Source organism: Ammospiza caudacuta, chromosome 1 (genome assembly GCF_027887145.1).
Source record: "Ammospiza caudacuta isolate bAmmCau1 chromosome 1, bAmmCau1.pri, whole genome shotgun sequence".
Lineage (NCBI taxonomy): Eukaryota > Metazoa > Chordata > Aves > Passeriformes > Passerellidae > Ammospiza > Ammospiza caudacuta.
The window spans coordinates 21,758,430-21,782,594 of NC_080593.1; the positions used below are offsets into that span (position 1 = coordinate 21,758,430).

Sequence of the window (24,165 nt, forward strand, 5' to 3'; positions counted from 1 at the left end):
ATTTTTCAGGGCAATGGATCTTTCAGGGTGTGATTTTTGTAAAAATTCATAGCCTGGATTTTGGTGTGGCTTAGCCTTTATGTTCTGCTTTGGATTTGCAGAATGAAAAGTTTGGGAATGTTTTCATTATAACTTACGAAGAATATTTTTTGCCTCTGAGGCTAAGCATGGGATCTTAAAATAACTGGTTCTGCTGATGAGAATAACTTTTCAAAGTAATATAAAATGACTTGTTTGTGTATCACAAGAGCCAATGAGTGAAACATGATTTTTGGGACATGTTGTTCTTAGTATTGAAAATAATTATTATAATTAACTGTTTATGAGATTGCCTTATATGGAACTTTCACTGCATGGGTTACATCAAAATACAATTCATAAGGCTGGGGTGGGGAATCTATTTTGGCACATATGGTGAAATATCAGCTTGGGCAGCTGAAATATGTTTTTGTTAGATGTTTATCACATTTTCAGCTTTATTGCATGAGGGACCTATGGTATTTTTTCCCTCAGTACAAATATATGGACTAATTGGAGTTTTTAAAGTTATCTGCATAGCGGAAATTAATGACATGATGAGAAGTTGTGTGGGATTTGTATATAAAGGAGCTTGCATTTTAACTTTTTACACTACAGCAATCTCAGTGAAAAGTTCGAATAATTTTACAGGTAAGAGAGGTTGGGTTTTTGGTCATCTGACTCTGAGACAGACTTTTCTGTTTCCATCTGAAGTTACTTGCTTAGAGCATCAGTACGTGACATTTAGTGAATAAAAAATATTAAGATGTAACAATATGGAGGTTTTACCATATTTGAAAGTTCCTTTAAAAGAGAGAGAAGTTTTGGTATGACTAATGCATTTAGTGACTTTGTCTCTTAGTTCTTCCCATGTATACATACATAAACTGAAAAACTAAGGACCTGGAAAATTAAAATGCTAACAGAAGTACACAATTTTTGCAAATTGGACTATGAAAAAACTTGTTGGCAGTTGTGGAAGACTTGCTTTAAAGAATCTGTTTTGTGTCACATGAAATTGTGGAAAGCACTGCATGAACAAGATAATTTGTGGGTAGTGAGGACAGTGCAAATGCTTGTCTTTATTCTTGGATTACATTAAGATTGTGTGGAAGGAACTGCATACTTGTAAAGCAAAGTGGAGCTATGTAGTTTACATTTGAAATTGTGTGTCTCTGCCACTGGAAGTTACTTTGGGTTATATCCTTCCATACCATTGGGAATTCTAAGTGTTCTCCCTTGTTACATAGGCTTTGTGAGCTGTTGATTTTTTTAAATAAGAAACTACCACTAAAATATCCCTTCTTCAGAGTTAAATCCTGAATATTGAAATCAGTAATCATCTTGTTGTTAATAAGCTTTGTGTGCTATGGTATCATTGGTTTTAAACCGAGAAATATTTACATTAATTTATTGTAATACACTGTGATAATGAAATCTATTCCTACTTCGTATGTTTTGTATTCCAGATTATTTAAGAATTGGTCAAATATTACAAAATTTCATAGTGTATGTATGTGCCTTATATAATAACATAAGTGACAGGGTATGTGCTCAACAACTGCACAACTTCATACTTTGTTTGGCATCCTGAAACCAACTGTGTTGAGCTAATATAGTCTTTTTATCTGAAAGTACTTTAAAGGATTTTAGAACCTATGTAAACATGAAGATACATTGTTAAAATATTGGTTTTCTTGAAATGTTCTAGTTATCATTCATTTATAAAATCAATGGAAATTTTTTCATTAAACAGTGGATTTATTTTTATTAAGTCATATTTATGGATTTTTAAAATTGCATTATTGTGATACTGAATTAATATAAAAATCTAGCATTTTTATTTCCAGTATGTAAAGCAAGCAAATTTCAAGTTGTTCTCATCAGGAGACATGAGCAGGACAAAGGGACTCCTTCCAAATTATTTTCTCCTGAGCAGTTTCCCACTTGGAGCTCTTGAGTACAAATGATTGGAATTGTAGTTTCTAATTAGCTTTTGTGCCACAACATCTGCATTGATAAGACTTGCATAAAATTTGTGTAGAAGTTTGTGGAATAATCTTTAGCACACTTCTTGATTGTTTTATGTCACTATCAGCAAAATTGCCGAATAACTTTTCTTCTTTGGATTGAAATTTTCATTAATTTAGGTTCCAACTGGGTGTGGTATGGCTAAATATTTTCTCAGTAATCTATATCTGAAGTAAGAATGTTTTGTAAGTTTTCTTAGTGTTTTTTTTTTTTTTCACCTCCATAGGACATGGCCCTTGTTGCTCCTGAGGCACCTTCAGAACAAGCAAGAAGAGTTTTTCAGACATATGACCCTGAGGGTAAGCGCTGTACTTTGTGCTGAAATAAGATTTTTTTAGTAGAAATGTACTCTTTAAGAGAGGAATGAAATGTCTGGTCCTTAAGAAATTTTCAGTGCAGGAGTCAATCTACAAGTGACATTGAGCACCCTGGTCTACTGGAAGGTCTCCAGGTCCACAACAGGCAGGTTGGAACTAGGTGATCTTTAAGGTCCCTTCTCACTCAAAACATTCCATAATTCTATGAAGAAATTACTGGAGAATTCTGCAGTAAGGGAATTTGTGCAATAGGAAGTAGAGTTTTTAAAAAAGACATTTTTTAACCTTGTTACGTTCTTTGTAGTTAACATAAAGCTTAAATAAAATTTATTTCTCCTATATTAAATTTTCATTAAACAACTGATCTGATATGATTCATTCTTCATGAGATTTTGTTCTTGAGTGTATGCGGCATACATGGAAATTTTCTTATGTTTTGGAAAACAGAGAATGTCTAGCATTGAGGTACTATTTTAACTGATCAAGAGGGAAAAATGGTGCAGTTATTATCCCAAGGTATGTCATGGAGAACTCTATACAAAGATAGATGCTTAATACTTGCTAAGAATTCAAAGTTTATGAGTAATAAATCCAGTTTCTGTATTGCACTTTTATTTTTATTTTTTTTTTAAGTGCCAGAAAAGCATTTGATAACTCCTTTCCTTCTAGAACACCAAAATTTGCTTGCAAATTTTACATGTAAAGATAAGTTTGTATTTTTAAGTGAGATTTGTGCTGGAAAGCATTTTGTTTCTTTTTCTCACAAGAAACTTTGCTACTTCTTCAGATAATGGGTTTATACCTGACACACTGTTAGAAGATGTAATGAAGGCTCTGGACCTTGTTTCAGATCCTGAATAGTAAGTATAATAAAATTTAAATACTACAGAAGTATCAGTTAATGCCATTAATTATCATTTAAGGCTTTTTTTTTCTTGATTCCGTTTACCACATATGTATAAAAATTTTGGATTGATTTTGGTTTTGGATTTTTTTTCCTAGTTTGGATTTTTTTCATTCTGGGCACAGAGTGTTATTTTCAAATGTTAAGCTTGAAATTTAAGGGAAGGAATTAAAATGAAAATGTCTCTAACTTTGGTAGTAATAACTAGAAGAAAAAAAAACTTCAAACCTACTGCATTACTATATATTCAGGAGACAGTCAGGATTATATTTTTATATATTAATGTAGGTGAAATGGTGTGTCAGAAGAGCTAAACAGTCAAGATATTCAGAGGGAAGTCTGGATTACCAGGATCTTTCTGCTGAGTTGGAAGCTGAAACTGCTTCAGTTACAGTTTTGTTTCCACCAGCACTCAGGACCTAGTAGTGCTTATAATTGCCATTTATTTTCAGAAATAACACATTGATTCCCAGGGTTGGAGTTAAATGTTTTAGCTCTAATACGGACAGATAAAACTAATATTAAGTGACAGCAGTTAACCCTCAATGTCAAAACTTACCATGTTTTGTGACTAATTGCTTAACCCAGAAAGGAGAGCCAAGCACATGCACTTTTTTACTGCTCCAAAAGTTGCTTCTGCTCTCTTGTAAACATTTGGTCTAGTTCAGTTGGGTCAAAACTGGAATGACTGTGGAGACTGTGAGTTTACTTACCAGAGCCATCTGAAGTGTGGTTGAGCCTATTTTGTGTCCTTTCAAATGTTTATAGTGTAATTTATGATGAAGTTTACTGAGTTGTTCTCTGGAGGAGAGGAGTAAAAATTGAAGTAAAGAGATACCCAAACCAAAAGAAAGTGCAAGACAAAAGGCTCACATTCATATTACAACAATAAGTGGTGAAATTTGCAAAAGACTTTTTTTTACAAGGAGAGGAAAGAAACAAAGCCATTGTTTAATAGGTCTGAGAAGATGGCTTTCACCTTTTTGTTCTACTTTCTCAATTTTTTGTTCTACTGTCTCTGCAGAAAAATCCTCTCTTCGTTCAGTGGTTTTCCCATTTGGTTGTTTTTCTCTCAGGGCATTTGGGGCATAGCCCTGTCATATTTTATTTGCATAGAATATAAAATATAAATTGATGTACAAAGAGCCAGTCAGAAGACCTGCTGCATTGAAAAGCCATGATCAAAACATGGAATATGCAGTCTTAAATCATCTCCTCTTAAATAAATATATGCCTATTGCTATTATCTTGAGAACCTACTCTGTTTGGGCTCTAGATGTTCTGTCTTTTTGGTGTGGAACACAAGTATAAATAATGTATTTCAAACTCCATACAGGCTTTTTTGCTTGTTTTTTGTTTGTTTGTTCTTAAGTAAAATTAAAGGCCTTGCTTCCAAATGTATTTTTTAATGATTTGATTATCTAATCCAAGGCTTTAAGTTTCTCAGAATCTCAGAATGTATAAAGATCAGACCTGATTAGAATTGTAGAACTGTAGAGGGGAAAACTGTAGAGCAGACATGAATTAGCAAGGTGACTTAGCCAGTACTGAATGTCATTGCATGTGTTTTTAGTAAAATTTTTTAGTGTTTTAATAAATGTATCTGAGAACACACCTGTCTCATTTGTTTTGCCTGTTTCTAAAAACCATTTGATGCCCTTTAGGGCACTGATTAAAACACATCTGTCAATGTAGATTTAGCTTGCTTAAAACATTTTATGCTCTCTATTTGACCAGTAGCGGAGGCTTTTGTTCCCACACACTTCTCAGCAATACCAGTACAAAGGCCATTGCCCCAACACTGGGAATCTCTGGAGTTCAGGTGCCAAGCTTTGCACTGAGGAGACTGAAACACAATCACAATTTCAGTAGCTCTGCTGTGGTACCAGTAATAGTGAAAGGTGTTAATGATTTGCTGAAGGAAAAAACCTCACTTGAAACACAGCACAATCCAAGTTTATTAAATCTACCCTTCTGCTTAACTGATTGAATTTTGTACAGTGGCTATATTTAAAAACTTACATGGTGCTGTATTTTTAAACAGTTCTTGTATTTCTTTACTGAGTACATACCTTGCTTTAATTTTATTACATAATTTTAAGTGCATTTTTAAAATAATCTGTTATGGTTCTGTTTGCAAACACAATGTTTTTGCAACTCTGCTGCAGCATTTCAAGAATTTGGGCAAGTTTCAAGCAGCCACTGACATAGCCAAAATTTTGTACTTTGAGAGCAGTGAGAATGAGGAATAGAAGGATTGAAGTCCAATATCTTACAAGTTCTCAGTCGTGGTTTCACTTAAGTAGAGATTTTTTAAAAAAATAATAAATTAGCATTGTTTTTAGGATACCACATTCAGTGTTATGAATTTTAAAATTCTTCTCCCAAGGACCTTAATGAAGCCACTCTCTTCAGATTTGCATAATACATCCTCTGTGTGTTAAGAGAGAAACAAAAAGAATTCAAATAACTTACTACTAGTTCTATGTTAGGACCAAGAAAGGAGTAAAGATGAAGAAACATAAGTGGTAGCGAAAAAGACAAAATGCTTTTGTGCAACAACCAAAAAGACCTTGGAAACTACACCTTCTGCTCACAGCTCCCAACAAAAGAGACCTGGGTGTTGGTTAAAGGCCTAAGTAGTAAAAGAGACATCTATGAGAAACTGAGTGTGTCGTCTGAAAGGAAAATGTAGTGTGTACACTAAAAAAATTGGAAGAATCTGTATTTATGGAATGTTAAATGTAAATACAACATAAAGCAGAGTTAAAATCTGTAGACTAATAAGTAAAGTTATAAAACAAAAACTAGTAGTATTCTTCTGAGCCCATCAGTGCTAAGGGGCCTGCAAGAGGTTTGTAGTTCTGATAGATGATTCCCAATGTTTTAAAAGTATTCAAAGTCAAGTGGAAAAGTGCAGTGAGTTCTTCATATTCACCAGAGAAGATGGTAGGGGGCAGTTCTCCTCATCACTGGAGAAGATCAAAGAGTGGTTCCACACTTAAGCCTTTGGATGGGTGGTCAGAATAGTTAGCATTCTGAAGTGTCAAAATAAGTAAAACAATGCAAAGTCCTGAAGAAACATCAGACTGACATTGCTGAACTCTTTTAGGTTACCTGCCACTGTGAACTGTGCTGTACCAAAGAGTACAGGAATGAGAAAGGTGACAAATGAGCAATAGGACTTAGAAAAGATTTGAAGGCCAGTCTAGAGAAAATTGACATGTAAATGTTTCATGTATAAACATGGAATAGGAAGGAACATTTTTCATAGATAAAGAATTGATCAAGGAATAAAAATGTCACTTTTTCCTTATAGAGGGAGATAATTAAAGGGATTTTACAGGAATTTGTATTAACTATGTGAATTTTGTTATTTTATCAGCAGGATTTGACAGTAGGGATTTGTATGAATGTTGCTGATAAAAATGTGTTTGAGATGTTAAAAAAAAGTGTGTAAGAGCGGCAGAAGTTACTAGAGGTTATGGAAACAGAGAAGTGCCAATAAAGTAAATGTAGATTGGTTCCTCAGGGGATAAAGCAATGCTGATTTCACACTGTGGGTCTGTGAACTAGATATTACTAGTCAGGAAACAGATCTTGAAATTTAAACTCATAGTGATAGCCAGACACATGGAGTGGGATTCATAGGAGTTATGCCATTGTATAAATGCCTGATGTTTCACTCCTTCTTGGGAAAAGAATATTATAGAAAGCTACCAACAGGGCTAATTAAAGATCCAGAATGCCATTAGTGCAAGGAAAAGCTAGGTTGGAACTGTTTGATCTGAAAAAGATAGACAACCACTGACACAGTAAATAGGGAATGACTATTAATTGCTTTACACAATACAAAAATGAGGTATCATCAAACTGAATTAGGTGACAGAGAAGACACTTATTCGCACAACCCATAGTCTAATTTGTATTTTTTGAGTGGAGTTTATTAAGAGCAGAAATGTAGGTGGATTCAAAGCCATTTAGGCACATGCATGGAAAGAAAAATATATATCTTTGTGTTTTAGATACTGGCTGTCACTGAAGATGTCTTTGAGCAGCAGACTGCTGGAAAGGGGAGGGTAAACTCAGGATGTGTTTGTGCCCTGTTGTTCTCTGTTGTGAGCACCCACCACTGAGCAGTGTCAGGAGCAGGATTCTGGGCCAGGCGCTCTGTTGGTTTGACCCAATGAGGACGTTCCTGTGGACGGTACAGCTTGTAACTCGAGCACAGGGCTAGGTAGATGCAATAGATCCAATCTGCTGCCTGTAGAAATATACTGCTTAAATAGATATATAGTCTTACAATTGACCTTTGTTTGCAGCGACCTGAAATTAGACTGTAGTCATGCAGTAAGGCTTCCAGATTAGTATTGTTAGTATTTCTATTGTTTGTTGGTTCTGGCTTCTTTGATACCGAGTATGTGATGTAAATAAGAAATGTATCTGTTAAATTTAATTTTATTTCAGCGTACTTAGAAAATCTTGGAAGGTTTTCAAATCTCTGTTTAAAAACAGGTTGTTTGGCAGTGACAGAGCTATATTTCAAAGATGGCTGGGTTTTGTATCTTTAAAGAATGCTTACAAGACAGCAAAATGCCTTTTGGGCTGTAAACCTGGTTTTAGATTATACGGCTTTCAAATTATTTTACCAAATATGGTGGTCCTTCAGAATTATCACTTATTTAATTTAAAATAACAGATTACTTTTACTTAAAAATAACCATGTTTTGGCAACTTGCATGCCATTCTGGTGCAGTTGTCACTTAAGATTAAAAATAGAATAGTATTGCTATACTTGGCAGTCAGTACTGTGGTAGCACGGCATAACTTAGTCATGCAAGAATAAAAGTGTCTTACTCATACTTTTATATTCAATGTTTTTATCTTAGTGTAAACCTCATGAAGACCAAATTAGACCCAGAAGGACTGGGCATCATACTACTGGGTCCCTTTCTGCAAGAATTTTTCCCTGAGCAGGTAATCAATATATATTCATTGCTGCAGAGCTTTGTCTATTCTGTTTGGCTTTGAGATTCGTTGAAAACTTCCATGAATATCACAAGAGTAAATTTTAATAAATATTGCATTCATTCAACTCAGCTGATCATCAGATAACTTCTGTATTCCACCACAAAAAGGTAGACTTCTGTTTTCTATAACATGTCCATGATTTTGTCACCTTTAGACTGGAAGGAAACTCCATTGTTCTAAATTTAACTTCAGAAAATATATAATCATTTTGAGTATGACATTGAATTGTTTCCTTACTCAGAAAGTTCTTCTGAGTTTGTTTTTTCTGAGAATAAATGACCATACTGGTTTTATCAGTATTAAAAAGGTTGCTTGCAAATGGGAAAAGGTTGCAAACATATTTAAGACTACTTTTATGTACATTTCTTGATAATTAAAGTTTTTGACAGTTTAACAAAAAATTCATGATGGACTTAGATTTAACTTATGTGGAAGTTAGGGTATTGGAAAATTATTTTCAAACTCTCAGTCTGTTGCATACATTCTTTAAGACTGCACCACTAGTGAGAGGCAGGTGTTAACTTAGCACTGCTGTCCTCTTTCCCCTTTGCCTTGGATCACATTTTCCTGCTCTCGCACTGCCTCCCTGCCACCAGGAGCCTCTTTAAACAGATTTGTGGTAAACCAGAACAGGAAGCTGGTCTGGGTAAGAGCTCTATTTACATGTGTGTAGGGCTTGTTCCATGGCCATGCACATCCTTGTATTGGCAAAAATGAGCAGGTTTACCTGAGGCAGAAGAAAAGGCTGGTGGAAGAAGGAGAAGGGCTGAGAGGAGTACTTCTTTAAAAGCTTTTTAGCTTAATGTGTCACTGAAGCTATGTGGCTTACTTTTTACAATCAAGGAAAAGTGAAACTGATAGGTTTAAGTCCCTTTAGCAAGATTCTTTTTGTTAGGATTGTGCAGCACTGGGTATAACATTCTGTACTATGAAACATTCTAGTCAGTCAGAAGACACTGGAAATGCACTGCCAAAGATGGTAGGGACTGAATATATCATATCATCCAGAGGCTTTCATCATTTGGAGGAAAGAGAAGGAGGAGTTAGTGCTCATTTTCTCTGGCCTTTTAGAATTACATCCACATTGTATTTTTGCCAACTGTTTCTTCTTCCTTTCATTTGTTTATACAAATAGAAGTGGAAATATATGTACAATTGAATATAATTTATTTCTTACAATTATAATACATTTGCAAATCTAGAAGACTCCACTGCTTCATTTTAGGCCCCAGATGCTTAGAATGAAGTTCAGAATGCCAAAGAACATCCTCCATAATTGGCTGTGCCTAAGCTGTCAAGTACCATGGGCCATAGGGAGGTGGAGGAGACAAGAGCCATTGTATGGGGCTGCTGCCTCTCATGCCTGTCATAAGGGCATCAGTGACTGAAGAAGGGAGGCTGGAGAACAAAGCACAGTGCAGTCATGGGCAGAACCCTATCTTGGTCACCTTGGTGGAGGAACTCTGCCTCCTGTTAAAGTTGGAGCCCTTGAGTCAATGCCTGTCTGTCAAGTGCTAATTCCCTGCTGTATGTGATTCCCCACCACTCAGTTTTTCCTGTCCTGTTAAACCTTCACTGGCTCCAGTAAAAAACATGGGAATTGCTACTGCCTTATGGCTGCTGTTTGAGCAATCAGCATGTTATAGACTGGAACCTGCCAGTATCCATTTGATCAATCTGTCTGTACTCTGTGCATCAGGTAGCCGTAGCCCTTACCCATACTGACACCTTGCTCAGAATTCTTTCTGAAAGTGAAATTCTGCAGAAATGATGATGAATATCTTTGAAAGTCTTTCTTTCAAATACTGTGAGGAAATAGCAGATACCAGTGGTGGTTGGAATTGCTGATTTTAATATTTGAACATCTAGCTAGGGCTCAAGAGATTCAGATTAGATTCCTTTGCTGAGAATATTCAAACTCCCATTCTTACTCTCCTAAAAAGTACTCAACTCCCATCTCAAAAGCAGAGAGGTATCTCAGCTTTCCTTCTGAAAGCTGTTGGCTTAGAAAAAATTATTCAAAGCTATTCAGCTAATTATTCAAAGACTCCTTACTACTTAGGGCAGTCACCTGGAGAGGTGGATTCCTGAATTCCATGCTAGCTCTTTTTTTTTTTTGGAAACAATAACTGCACAAAATTCTTAACTTCCATGGCACAGGAACTAGGAAACAGCATTTTTTTCCCTTCTGGGTGAGCATTACTTCCTCAGGGAAATGAATGTGTCCTGGTTCCATCCCAGGAAGGCTTAATTTTATTTATCTCTGTAAAGCAACTTCTGTAAGCAGAGTTACCTCTTACCTTCCTTTTCACCACCCTCACTCCACTGAATAGCCTGGATGGCTATGAGAGACCCATAGAAAGATAGAGTTTGTGAATCATTCAAGAGCAGAAAAATGAATGAGGGTTTTATATTCTGATGGATGTACTGTAACCTGAGCAGATTTATTCTCATTCCAGCCTTTACTTCCATGCTCAAAAAAGGGATAAGCTTTTGTTTGGAGCCTGGTCCAGTAGGCATGAAAGAACTGATACTACACTTATTTGTGTTTCCTGGTTCAGTGAATCCAAAGCTTTCAGTCCTCTTAGGACTACAGCAATTAAACACCTGGAATGGTAAAGATCACCAGAGCCAGTAGCTTTGCTGTTGGACCTTGGCAGAACCAGTGTCTTCAAAATTAGTGTGGTTAGGCAGGCATGGGAGTCTATGAGCTTTTTAGCTCTCACAGGGAGGGCTGGAGATTGGATCTGGTCCTTAGTAAAAAACTTTGTGCTGTCCAAACCATCATAAATAAACATGCATGTGACTACTGCATAAGGTGTCTGACATTAAAAATCAGGATGGCTTCTCCAAAGTCAGTGCTGAAGTTGTACGTCAGATTGTCCAGCTGAACACAGAAAATCATGGCTTGCTCTTGGGGGCATTACTCATTAATTTACTGAGAACTGTGCTTTTATTTCTGATAAGAAAGGTGAAATGAAGGTTTTGTCACCTAAAAGAAATGGCACTTTTTAACAGTTTTCTCAAGTCTTACTGGTTGAACGCATCTGTCTAGTTGTAAAGAGAAGAGAATCAAGGCACAATGGATGCCACATGAAATTAACTGTCTTCTTTCTATTAGGACTCCAGGGTTTCAGAGTCATTCACTGTTTACCATTACAATGGACTGAAGCAATCTAATTATAATGAAAAGGTAAGATTTACAATTAAGCCCTAATAAAGTCACAAAGCAAAACTGAATATAGTTAAAGGCAAAATACTCTACCTTGAAGGAGACTTTTTATAAAACTATTATTTTGATTATTTTCTTGCAAAATTATACATTTTGAATTGGAAATTTCTTTGTGCTCCTAATCATATTTGAGCTATACTGGACTGCTTGGCCAGACCACATCTCTGAAACTCTGCATTTTGGAAAGAGCACTTCTCACACCTACATGTCATAAGGGGGGGTCTGAACTGCAAGGGACACTGAAGATGTAACACACATAAAGTGCAACTTCTAGAAGTAACTCAACATCTAATTTAGGTTGTTTAGAATTTTTTGTGAATTTTTTTAGTAGTACATGCTCACATAAAAAAATGAGTATTTTTTTTTCAGCCATTTACTGAGGAAACAAAGATGACCTGTTTCATTTTCAGCATTCTTGAAAAAGGGGTGTACCAGACATAATATGACTGCTTCTAGGTTCCTGAAGGAGAATTTAGAGTAAAAGATTGTAAGACATTAAGAGACATAAGGAGCAAGAAGGACTTAAGTAAGAGTTCTTCCAGAAAATTTACCTGCTCAGTCTTTGGAATAGCTTTTAATTAAGTCCTTAAAATTAGCCCTGTGAAATCTCCAGCGGTTCCATACCCCAAAATGTAAGCAGAAGCATTCAAAGATGAGGGTTTTTCAATTTCATACTTCCATTTCATTAAAAAAGGAAGTATGTAAAACTTCACAGATTTGATGTGTGTGGGATTCACATTCTCTGAACTTGAGAGAAGCAGAGAAAAGAATGATCAAAACAATTCTTATCTCATTCACTGCTCCTCTTGTTGTTCACAAGTGCATTGTGGAAGATTGTTTACCTGAAGGGAGTTGGTAATTGGATTCTGCTGAGAGTGTTTTGATTCATTGGCCAATTGGATCCCTGTGAGTGTGTTGGGACTGTTGGCTGACAGTCATGAGATTCTGTGCAGTTGGTGCTTGTGCAGATTAAGTTTAGCTGTAGTGTAATAAAGTAATTAATTAGCCTTCTGATATCCATGGAGTCCTCCTCGTCATTTCTCCTGGACATCAGGCAAAAATATCACCGATAGATTTGTATCATAACCAGTCCTCTCCTGGCCTGGTGAAAATGATCATCTCACCTCTCAGTTCTTGAGCAGGCTGACAGAGTTGGGTTTGCTTTGCCAGGTGATGTATGTGGAGGGCACAGCAGTTGTGATGGGCTTTGAGGAGCCCATGCTGCAGACGGACGACACCCCGGTGAAGCGCTGCTTGCAGACCAAGTGGCCGTACATAGAGCTGCTCTGGAGCACGGACCGATCCCCTTCCCTGAACTGAGCTGGCCAGGAGCAACACCAAACTGGAGCTCACTGTGTGGAGTTATACACTGGTATCACTGAGGAATTGTAAATAATGATTACAAACACTTTTTCAGTGTTAATTGGAATATTTAATTTTTTAATCAGATTGATTTCTATTATAATAGTTTGTCTTTTTTGGCCACTGTAGTACTGTTAATGTGAGTTATCCTAAAACAAAAAGCCTACTTACAAAGTCTTACCATTATTTTGCCATCTCATGAAGATTTGAAAAATTCTGATATTGCAGAATCTGCATATTAGATGTCAGATCTTTAAACATAAAACATATTCAGCTTTCTCAGAATCATATAGGCATGTTTTATTATTTAAATTATATTGGCTTACATTACAGTACCATAATGTGTGGACTAGACTGGCCTTTGCACTGGGTATGTTTTAATGAGTTTAAATTTTCTGCAGTTTTTCCTAAAATCTAATTTTACCTAAAGAGCTTGCACAATGTGACATAAAGAAGATACATTTTTAGGAATAAGTATAATTCTTAAATACTCTTTCTTGGCAGTTGTATATTACTGTGGCTTAGTTATTGGGCATGTTAAAAGTGAACAGAAAATCTGATGAAAACATAGATATATTAATATTTATTTGAATTTGTATAAAGGAAATGTAAAAACAGCAAAATTTCTTGTTCTATAATCTTTAAACTATTCAAAACTTACAATATTGCCAAATACCTCTTCTTAATTTGTCCAAACAGCAGTGTAAGCCAGCATTACTGTATGTGTTAAGTGCATGAGAACATCTGTTATTACATTATTATATTCCTTTATTTATTATCAACTTCTTAGCCCTAAAATAAAATCTTTTCCTTGAATCATATATTATTTAAAGTTTGATTTACTTGGACTTGTTTGCTGCTTCTCTGAGTTGATGAAAAGGAACCACAGGTTTAGAAATTTTATAAATAAAGGTCAACTTTAAAGTTGAATGCATCTTGGGGGAGAAAAAGGCAACACCAAAAGGTAATTTCCTAACTTCTGGAATTACCATGACTGTTCCTTATTGCAGACTGACAGCAGAGTATCTTAGTATTAAAAGAGTATTTTTGTTAGATTTCTTTTTCTGAAAAAAAAAATCCTTTGCAGATTACAATGATTTGAAAAGATTCCTTAATTGGACTCACTTTATTTAGAATGCAAGTATTCTGTCTTGCAGTGTAGGCTTGACATTAAAAACTTGTGCAACAGTGGTATTACTGCTGAAAAATATAGATAAATAAGGAGAATGTCCTTGTCAAGTATGGAATTTTATTTTTCAAAAAATGCTCAAGCTTGATAGGTACTCGTTTCAGCTGGTTTTACACATTTAAGATAAATGTCTTTAGACTTCCACTGACACCTTGGAAGGGGAAAATTCACTTTTCTTGCTTTTTCTCTTGAATTTTGGTGTCTGTCCTTGGCTTGTACTAGAGTGTCTCACTCCAGATTTTGCACTGAATCATAGCTTGAATCTGTTAAAATGTGCATTTATTTTTCTAGCCCACTCTCAAAAAATTTATGTTCTATCTCACAGGAAAAAAAAAAAAAACAACTAGAAGCTCCACTCATGAGAGATCTGTCTTTAAGCATTAGTCTGGATTAGAAACTTCTGCTGTACTCTAGAGACATTTAGCTGATGATGGTGTGATAAAAGAACCCTCATTCCTGTATCCTCTTTTCTTCATACTGCCTAGCTGTTAAAGGCCTGGATTCTGGTTTATTTCACTTATTTTTGGATACAGAGGCTAACTAGCAGTGATTTATGGCATTCAGGCAGCTCATCTGAGAGCCTCAGCCAGGTGAAGCTCTCTGGCCTTCCTTCTACCATGAGCACAATGGGAGAGATTCTGCCTGCATGGAAATTTGCTTTTTGTCCCCTAAAACAAAGTGGTTATTTAGATGGCCGACTTAAAATGCAGGACATTAATGTTTGCTACATTTGATTTGCTTTCACAGAAAAATATCTAGAAACCCATATAAAGGTTGTTCTGCTCTAAGTGCTGCCTATGTGTGTGTGTATATATATATTACAGTTTGCAAATTGAGACCTAGTCAGTGAAATCAGAGCACTCTATGGGATTAAATGCATGCTGTAAGTAACCAGAGCAAATTGATAATGCTAACTGTAAGAAAGTGCGTGAGCTAAATATGCAAGTAAATGACATTTTGATTAATACTCTAGGGGGTTTTATGTATTGCAGAATCGTTCAATTTTAATTGCAAAGGAAAGGTCAGTATCTTCTGGGAGACAACTACTATCCTAGCTGGAAACATGGTGCAGTTAGCATGATGTTGGACAGTTGGTCTGGAAAACTGGGCTTTCCTTCCCATGTCTCAAAACCCTTTGAGACAGAAGATACATGTTGGTGTCTTTTTGCTCTAAATTAACTTTCATAAAAAAGTGATGGGGGAGAGAAAGGGGTCTGCTGCTGGGTAAATGGTAAAAGAAATTATTCCCACGTCATTGTGTATACTGGGGTTCACAGTCAGGCAGCTCCAAAAAAGTTATCTAAGTAAATAATGGAAAGACTACTTCCAGTGCTTCATGAGTTATATTTGAAGGCTAACAGCTACCAAATCCATATTTGCTTTGTTGAAGTCTGAACTATTTAAAGGTAAGCAGCCAGTACAAACCCAAATTAAAATATCCTTGTTAGAATAGGATACTGTTTCAATAGGCAAAGGGCCCTTTGAGACAGTGAATCACTTAAGTACAGGCTGGGCATTTTGGGTTTTTGGATGCTTTTGTTAAGTTCTGTTCCTTCAGACAGTTACAATTTATGCTTATCTGGTTCATGTATATGCTTTCTCTTATCTCTTCAGTTCTTGTGTGGATGAGTTTAGGTTAAAGAAGCCCAAGATGGGTCTTGATGGAGCAGGAAAGTGTGGGAGTCAAAATCCATTGGGCGAGAGGAATGGCTGTGTCTATACATCAGTTCCCATGCAGAAACAAGAACCTCCCTTAGTGCAGCACACTCATTTGCTGTCCACCCCAGATGATGAGTATCTGCAGTCAGGCTGTGGACAGCTACTCTGGATTCTCCTGCTTTGCAAGCAAGGCTGCTCAGCACAAAACATCCAGCATGTTCTGGAGAGCACCTGCAGCTTCCCTGTGCTGCAGCTCTGCTGCTGGAGACAGCCAGAGGTGCAGTGGGAAGGAACACTTCATCCCCATCTTCCTCTGCAGCATCCTGTCCTTTGGGATCTCACACAAAGTCTCTGCTTTCACCAGCATGGGAAATTGGCCCATTAGACTCCCTTTTACATTGATTTTGTGTGGTTAATACCTGTAACTAATGAAAAATCAGTATTTCCACAGGATCTCTTGAAAATAAACTGATTTTTCTGTGGACTATATGTGATTGATAGACTGATTTAATCTACTCAATACAAAATTAGCTTTAACACTTTTCATGTAGGAATTACTTTTGCTAAGATTTTTAACTTGGACAATGTTCCCAAAGGTAAGGTTCAAAGAGGAATGCTGAACATCTTTTGTCATCATGTCATCCTGGATTCAAACTCACTCTCTTTGCAATGCATGGTCACATCCTCATTTTATCCTCTTGCAACACAAAAACACTGTCTATGTAGTTACTCCAGCTACAGTTCAGGAGAAGGCTTCTGGCCTACAGAAACAAAACTAGGAAACAATTGAAAGGTAGGTTTTCTATAGGAATTGGACATTTCAGCTTCTGTACCACCATATTTTGAAAAGATTTAACAGTAAAACTATCACTAATTTTGATAAGATTTATGCTCAAAGCCCATACAATTCTTTGAAATACTTGTTCCTCTAAATAATAGCATAAATAACATTAAAGCTGTGATAATGGACCCTCCTACAAAAATATTAATATTTAAGTTTTGCCTCAGCAAATCTTTCCACAGAAGATTAGTCATCTATTTTTAAGACTGGAAACACCATAATGACATACTAACATCACTAACTGCACATAATATTAGCTATAGAAATTCACACCATGAATCTTATATTTTTTTCATAAATTGCTTAATCCCACATCTGACCTTCCATTTATTCTGTAAGGTAGATAATGATTTTAGACTCTTGGCTAGATGTTCTTATGAAAGCCCTCTGTCCTGGCTCCAGGTGTGGTTCTAGAGCCTATTAAGACTTTTTAGTTAGGTATTCAAAGGAATTGATGTATCAGACCACAGGTATGCTGAAGTGCAAGCTTCAGTCTACTAGCAACTGGGGGAGCTGCTTACCTCTTATGCAGTGCAGATCAGTGTGCAAACTCCAAATATTGCTGAAGTCCAAGGAAAGCAAGATGTGAAATAAGCTTCTAGTGATCAGAACAGGTCCAGCTTGTTTAGCGAAACACTGCAAATTCTTAGAAACATAAATTGTTTATCTCTTTGAATTAATTTGGAATATCCTGCATGCATATGTCTCTACTTTATAGAGAGGAAAAAAAAAAAAAGGAAAAGAGTAATGCGGGGACTGCTGTAGGTTAACACTTTGGGGGTAAAAGGATCTTGAAAGAGAGTTCCTTCTTTTCATGCTGCCCTGCCTTCCTACGGGTTTTAGCACTGGTAGCCATTTGAAGCACTTATTTACTTTTTAAAACTTACTCAAAACAACCAGGTTAGGTGGCATTTGTTTCTAACTGAAAGGCAGGTACGTGAGAACTGCCTGTGCCTTATGTCTCTTCAGCTTCATTTGTGTGAACACTCACCTATCAAACTGTGCTAATTACTGAATTTTAACTGTTTTGGATGGATCAGTAAAAGTGGCTACAGCACCAGAATGTGCTGCCTTCTCACTTCTGAGTGCCACTGCTCTGGGCTGCAGTCTGAGCAGTTCTCTGAGCCCCAGAAACTACATTTGTGACACTCAGCCTTGGAACTGATTGCTATGCTAAAAAGGAGCATTATTATCATCATCATCATTATTATCATCATTGTTTAGCATAAGGTAACACAAATTCTAAACGCATTCAATTGCCTTAAAACTGCATGACTTTTAAGAGCAGGTGTTAATCCTAAAGTCATTCAGAAGTACCTCACTTCTAAATTTATTACTGGTGCTTAGAGCTGTAAGAGAAACTTGTACAATGCAAAATAATACAATATTGTCAATGGTGTTTCACTATTTACCAAATAAATTTGGCATAAATACAAGGCAGGCAGAATTAAGGGATATTACAAGCCTGTGGGGACAGCTAAGGGTCACACAGTTAATGCTGGAAATAAATACACAGTTCCATTTTTGTGAAAAGGAATGTCAGTCTTATCTGAATAATCCTGCCATAAAGCACTTAAAATAAAACAAACACAAAAGTAAAGTAACTGGAACCTCACAACAAAACAAACTGCTCTCAACTGCTTTCATAGGTAGATCTAATGTAGCATATTTATAAATGGATTTTTTATTATTTTGATCTTTCTCTGATTCTGTTTGGACACATCTGCCTTATAAATGCTGAAAAACAATTCTCTTTCCTTGTTGTCACTGAGCTCATTACATGGAAAATAAAATGTTTCTCCTTTTCTTCCTACCTTTGCGTTGGCCAGAAAAAAAATGTTGATAATGCTGTCCCCTCAAGATGTGAATGTGATGGCACACAGCTTTGTAGGTGAGTAGAGCATTTAAGACAGCCAGGTTCTTCTATACGTTCTTAACAAAACCAAGTGAAACTCTGCTGTGGAGCTTGCAGGGGCAGAGCAGCTCAAGACAGGAGTTATACAGCCCCATCCTTTTAAATTACTTTTGCGAAGAAATTACCAGAGGAGCTTTCTAAAAGCACCGTTCCTTTCTGTGCCCCGTTCAATAGGTTATTTCTGTGGGCAAAGCGGCACGACCTGCGCCTGCACGGAGCTGTGCTGAAGGCTCTGCTCGGAGCCAGTGCGAGGTGCCCCCCTCAGTTCAGGAGGGCTCCGCGTAGCCAGGCACTCACGGGGAAACCTGGAGAGCAACAGCGGAATCGCAGCTTCGAGCCCTGAAGCCTTCTGAACTCTGTGCCCGGCTCTGCGTCTTTCCCGTGGTTAGAAGTTTTTCTCGTTGCTGGGGTTTTTTGGTTTCTATTTAATAACGGCCATGCCGAGCAACCAAATAACAATCTGAGGGAGGTTTACATTTTTTCAATGCACTTCAGTTTCCTAAAAGAGATTTCCAAGTATCAGGCTCTTCAGTTCAAACCCTTGAAAATTATGGAAGCCGAGAGAAGTTCAACTCGAAACCACCAGCCCACACTCCGGCATCTCCCCCCGTGAACACGACCGCCCCACAGCCGCTGGGCAGTCGCGGGGTGTCCGGCTTCGCCGGCGTTTGCCGCAGATTCCCGGCGGAATTCCCGGCGCTCGCTTTCCGCAGCCCCGCGGGCACCGCGGTGAGGGCAGCGCTGCCCGGCCGCCGGCCGTGCGCCGCCAGGGGGCGCCCGAGAGCGCGTCCCCCGGGGGGCGAGCGGGACCGAGCGGGGCCGAGCCTCCCGCGCCGCCCCCCGCCCGCGCACGGCGGCAGCCGGACCGCGCCGCTCCGCTCCGCACCTCTCCACCCTGCTCTGCACCGCACAGCACCGCACGGCCGCCGCACCTCTTCGCCCCGCTCCGCTCCGCACGGCCGCCGCACCACTGCGCTCCGCTGTGCCAGCGGCAGCCAGCCGTGGAGGCGGCGAGGATGCTGCCCCTCAGCTGCGGGCGGCCCCGCCGCTGGCAGCGCCCCCTGCTCCTCCTGTCAGCGCTGCTCTGGGCGCCGGCGCTGGTGGCTTTCAACCTGGACGAGGAGAAGCTGACGGTGTACAGCGGGCCCCCGGGCAGCTACTTCGGCTACTCGGTGGACTTCTACATCCCCGACCCCAGCACGTGAGTGCCGCGCCGGGGCGGCGGGGCCGGATCGCTGAGGGAAGGCGGCACGGGGGTGACAGCGCCCATCGCCCGCCTGTCCCGATCGATGGCCCCGGTGACCTCCCGGTGTGTTTCGCAGGGTCAGTGTCCTGGTGGGAGCCCCCAAAGCCAACACCTCGCAGCCGGACATCGTGGAAGGAGGAGCGGTGTACTACTGCGCCTGGCCCGGCGCCCGGTGCCGGCAGATCCCCTTCGACAACACCAGTGAGTGCGCGGCTGTCCCGCGGTGCTCTGCCCGGGACCCCTCGGCTCCTCCGCCGTCCTGTACTTGGGCTTTGATCCGAGTGTCTGCCCTCGGATAGAAACCCGCTCCTGGGAGCCTGAATGCATGTGCTCCTGCAGGGAAGGGTTTAATGGTCCCCAGAGAAATAACAGGATTTTGACCTCCGGGATCAGTAGTTGATCTTAATAACTGCCTTTTTTTTTCCCTTCTTCTCCCTCTCTGCTGAAAGATATTTGTGGCAGATTCCTGCTTTTGAAAATACTTTTGCATGTTCAGAAGGCAAAGCCCCAAAAGCCTTGTCTCACACTTCTCTGAACCACAGAAATAACAGGATTTCTAGTGTTTGCTGTTATTTTCAACGAGGGGATTTCTGGCTGTTCAGATGGATGAAGTGCCTCATGTAGCATGCTTATTTAATTCTATTCAGAAAGCAAGAATTTTGTTTCAGAATACTGAAGCTAGACCGATTTAGGCACAATGTGGATAGATTATATCCACTTCCAAAATCCCAAGACAGATGTTTCTTATTTAATTAGAGGGAACACAAGTTTTAAACAATTCAAGCTGTTTATGTTTTCTGTTGTCTCTTTATAGGTTTTGAAAATAATTTAAACCTAGTGTTTGCAGAGACTTTAAAACTGCTTCCTTTATTTAGGCAGACCTTGACAGTTTGACCATTAAGCGAAAGTTATTATTCTTAAGGTTATATTTAATCTTAATATTTGTGATTTATTGAAATGTGAACGCGATACAATTCTTTTTCTTTGTTTGTTTGTTTTCTGAAAGAAGTCAGATTAGAAGAGCTCACTTAACTGTAGCAAATAAGCAGTGCTGTTCTTTACTCCTCCCATCTCCAGCCACCAACATACTGTTACTGTGTTAGTGTCTAGGAATACTGATCAGGATGACTTTCCCATCATGCTGAGTGAGCATTCCTCAAAACTGAGTAAGTGGTAGTTCATGTGTGTGTATCTGGCTGCTGGGGCAGGTAAAACTATGTACAGCATCTGGTTATATATGTAAATGGAAATGTATATAGACAGTATGCATATATTATTTTAATTGTGATATGTTCTGAGTATACATATTTAAAATAAAAACAAGAAACAGAGGAAATATTAATGTATTTCCCATCTATGGTTAGACAGTACATGTAACAAAATCAGAATGTATTATCTATAAAAAATAATTTCAAGTTTGAATAGAAAACTTACAGAACAAATGAAATTCCATCACATTTCTGAAAGGGAGTTTTGAAAAATTTATGAAAATCTAGTGATGAAACCTAGAAGGACATCTGACTTTCCTGTAGGAAACTTGGGACAGCTCCATACTCTTCACAGTGATGTCTTTTTGCAGATACTAGGTTTTGAATAAAGACACAAACACACTGTGAGTAAGTATATCAGTAAGGCTTTGGACTGTATCACACACCTGTTCAGTTTGGAATCTCCAAAGGGTGCTGCATTCAATCTTCCTGAGCTGGTTGTGTCCTCTGGATAGAATTCTGGCTTGCAGGCAGCTGAAGTTAAGCCAGAGAGCAGCTGTGGTGTGGGCAGAGATGCACTGTCCTTGTGGCAGGGATGGCAGCACAGGCAGGTTTAGCAGTGCTGTCCCTGGCTCTTGAATTCCAGTCCCAAGGCAGTAAAGGTGTCATTTTGCACAATTCAGCAATGTCCTCTACACAAGGACCCCGGGAAGAAGGTTTGCATGGCTTGTACCACACCCTGTTCTTCACTGCCAGCAACAGAAAGTCCATCTCCAATAGGCTTTAGATGACTCCTGCTGATTTCTGGATGTATATTACCCATCTCTTTTTTCTCTCCCAAACCCATTATTTACAGGATCAAGTTTTCCTTCTTTTCCACTATTGCCCCCAGCAGAGTAGTCCACATGAGCTCTGTCCTAGGTGAAGCTATTTCAAATAGTCTGTCCACAAAGTTTCTTTTGAAGCCTTTAGCTATGTCATACCTACTGGGGCTTAGATAGTCCTTGGTAAATATGTGGGGTGTTTTCAGTTCATGGCTCCTGTACAGACATCTTGTACTCATTATGCCCTCTCCTACAACATCACTCAGAAATGTTGCTGTTCCCATTTTTAATATTTATTCTAAGAAACAGAGAGAAGTTAGTCTGGGTTGTCAAAGATCATACAAAAAGTTGATGATGACACTGGTAACTGACTAGGGAGCTTTTTCTTCTGCTTCCAGTGCCTTTACCACAAGATTATTCTTTCTTCCAAAACAGAAACACTCAAAAGTTGTTAGAAGACTAGAAGTTCAGTTGTAGCAGCTTTAATATTGAAGATTAATGTTTCATGCCTTGTAGGAGATCTTTAAAAATCTTGTAAAGCTTTGAGAATGTTTTCTGAAACAAAACAGAAGAACTATAGAGGCTGCTTCAGAGCTGAAAAATTTCATTTTGATGCATTTTTGTGCAATGCTTCAATTTTTCAATATTGTCTTCTTGACTCTAACTAAATAATATCTCTTTCAGTTAGATTAGCTAAGCAAAAAACAATAAAAAAACAAAACTACTGAATAATTTGGAGCATTCTTAATTAAGTTCAGAAGTATAAACTGAGTGGAACTGGAAGGAACTGGGAAGAAAGGCAGTGTTGAACCAACATGTGGATAAAGAATTTGATAAATCCCCATTTTTCAGCCTCAAAAATTCAATGGGGAGGACTTCTAAATTCTAAAAAAAATTGTCAAAGTCAGACAGACTCATATACTATACCCTAAATTCAATATGTGAAATTGCTTCAGGTCACAGAAACTATAACTTTCACTATGACATAAAAAGTCATGAGATGAACAAATCCAAGAGGTTGAAAGACAGTGGCTTAAATTCCATATGAGCATGAGGACTCATATCTTCTTCTTGAGGACTGGATACACAAATGGAGCTCAGCAGTGTTGCATTCAATGCAAGTCATGTTTTGCCCTTGAGGAGGAAACATGCAGTGTGTGCACTTGGATCGTTTGGACTTTTACTGCCACAAACAAATACCTTAAGTGGACATCTAATTGGTAAGACTCATGTAACTGCACAGATTATTTCTGTTTCCACAAAAATAGAACAGCTAATTTCAAGTGAGATTCCTTTGTCTGCAAATGCTTTCATGTTATTTGTATTTACATTGTTACTATCTCAGTCCTGCTGAATGAAAACAGTGAGGACATTGACTAGTATTGTGTGATGGCGTTAAGTCAAGATTCTGGACATTTTCAGATATCATGGTGTGGAGTTACTTTGTACTGATTTATGGTTATCATGTATTTTACAGTTTAGGTGTTTAGTGAATGGCTTGTTAACTAAAAAGGAACAAAATCCCTGTCCACCAACATTTAAGGCTTGTTAAGAGGCAATGACAGGCTCATGAGTCAGGAAAGGGAAAGAAGAAAAAACCAATCTGTTGAATTTCTAAACTATTTGTTGCCTTAGACAGAGGGGGCATTTGTTCAAGAGGTGATATGAGGGAACCAAGTAACTGACAGACACCTTAGTTAAAAACTTAGTCTTGCTTGGGTTAATTTTATGATGTTCAGTGTTTAAACAGGATGATTTTTGGTTCTGCGAAGGCTGTTTGGTTGAAGGGATTTGTTTATTTAGTTATGTGAGTAATATATTTTTATTTTTAAAATAACTGAAGTGTTATTTTAAAAAATGTCATTCTATATCCTGAGCCATAGAGCCCCAAAGGGAGAACATGAGTGCCAGACCTAAATCTGACATCCTGACACTGGTGGGAGATAACTGCAGTGTTTCCCAGTGGATCAGGGATATGACACTGCAAGGGATGCACCCAGTCGCTGGCAAGGTGCAGTAACCTCCCTCTTACCACACAGACTGTGGCACTCTGTATTAAACTTTATTTTTTGCATCATGCAAGTTTTAAATGACAGAAGAAAAGTCTTTATGGTTTATGATGCCCCCTTACTCCTTCTTATTTTTCCTCAGAGGCAAAGATCAGCTGAGGGAGTACATAATGTATTCCCAGTGAAAGATGCAAAAAACCTTTAAAAATGAATGACTACTGTTGAGTGCCATGTTCAACATGTCAAACACAGACTGGGCTCCTTACTACTAGGAATGATACTCAAAACAAGACTGCTGCTGAAACCATCTCCGTGGCACTTGCATGAACTGTTAGAATGGCCAGGATGGTCTGAGTGCTACGGGCAGCTGCATAACCTG

The 24,165-nt window shown here is 38.4% G+C and overlaps 2 protein-coding genes across 7 annotated transcripts in view; both read left to right on the forward strand.

Annotated features, from left to right (window-relative positions):
- MINDY3 (MINDY lysine 48 deubiquitinase 3) overlaps positions 1-13,716 on the forward strand; it is a 45,366-nt gene extending 31,650 nt beyond the window's left edge. For all 6 annotated transcript variants that reach the window (XM_058823667.1, XM_058823751.1, XM_058823497.1 and 3 more), the window contains exons 11-15: positions 2,276-2,348; positions 3,154-3,226; positions 8,160-8,247; positions 11,423-11,494; positions 12,704-13,716. In XM_058823667.1, coding sequence (XP_058679650.1) covers positions 2,276-2,348; positions 3,154-3,226; positions 8,160-8,247; positions 11,423-11,494; positions 12,704-12,853 — 456 coding nt within the window. In that variant the 3' untranslated portion in view covers positions 12,854-13,716. The remainder of the gene's footprint in view (positions 1-2,275; positions 2,349-3,153; positions 3,227-8,159; positions 8,248-11,422; positions 11,495-12,703) is intronic.
- A 5,768-nt stretch (positions 13,717-19,484) lies between these two features.
- The window catches only part of ITGA8 (integrin subunit alpha 8), a 111,234-nt gene continuing 106,553 nt past the window's right edge, over positions 19,485-24,165 (forward strand). Inside the window, exons 1-2 of the mRNA XM_058802064.1 lie at positions 19,485-19,700; positions 19,822-19,946. Coding sequence (XP_058658047.1) covers positions 19,516-19,700; positions 19,822-19,946 — 310 coding nt within the window. The 5' untranslated portion in view covers positions 19,485-19,515. The remainder of the gene's footprint in view (positions 19,701-19,821; positions 19,947-24,165) is intronic.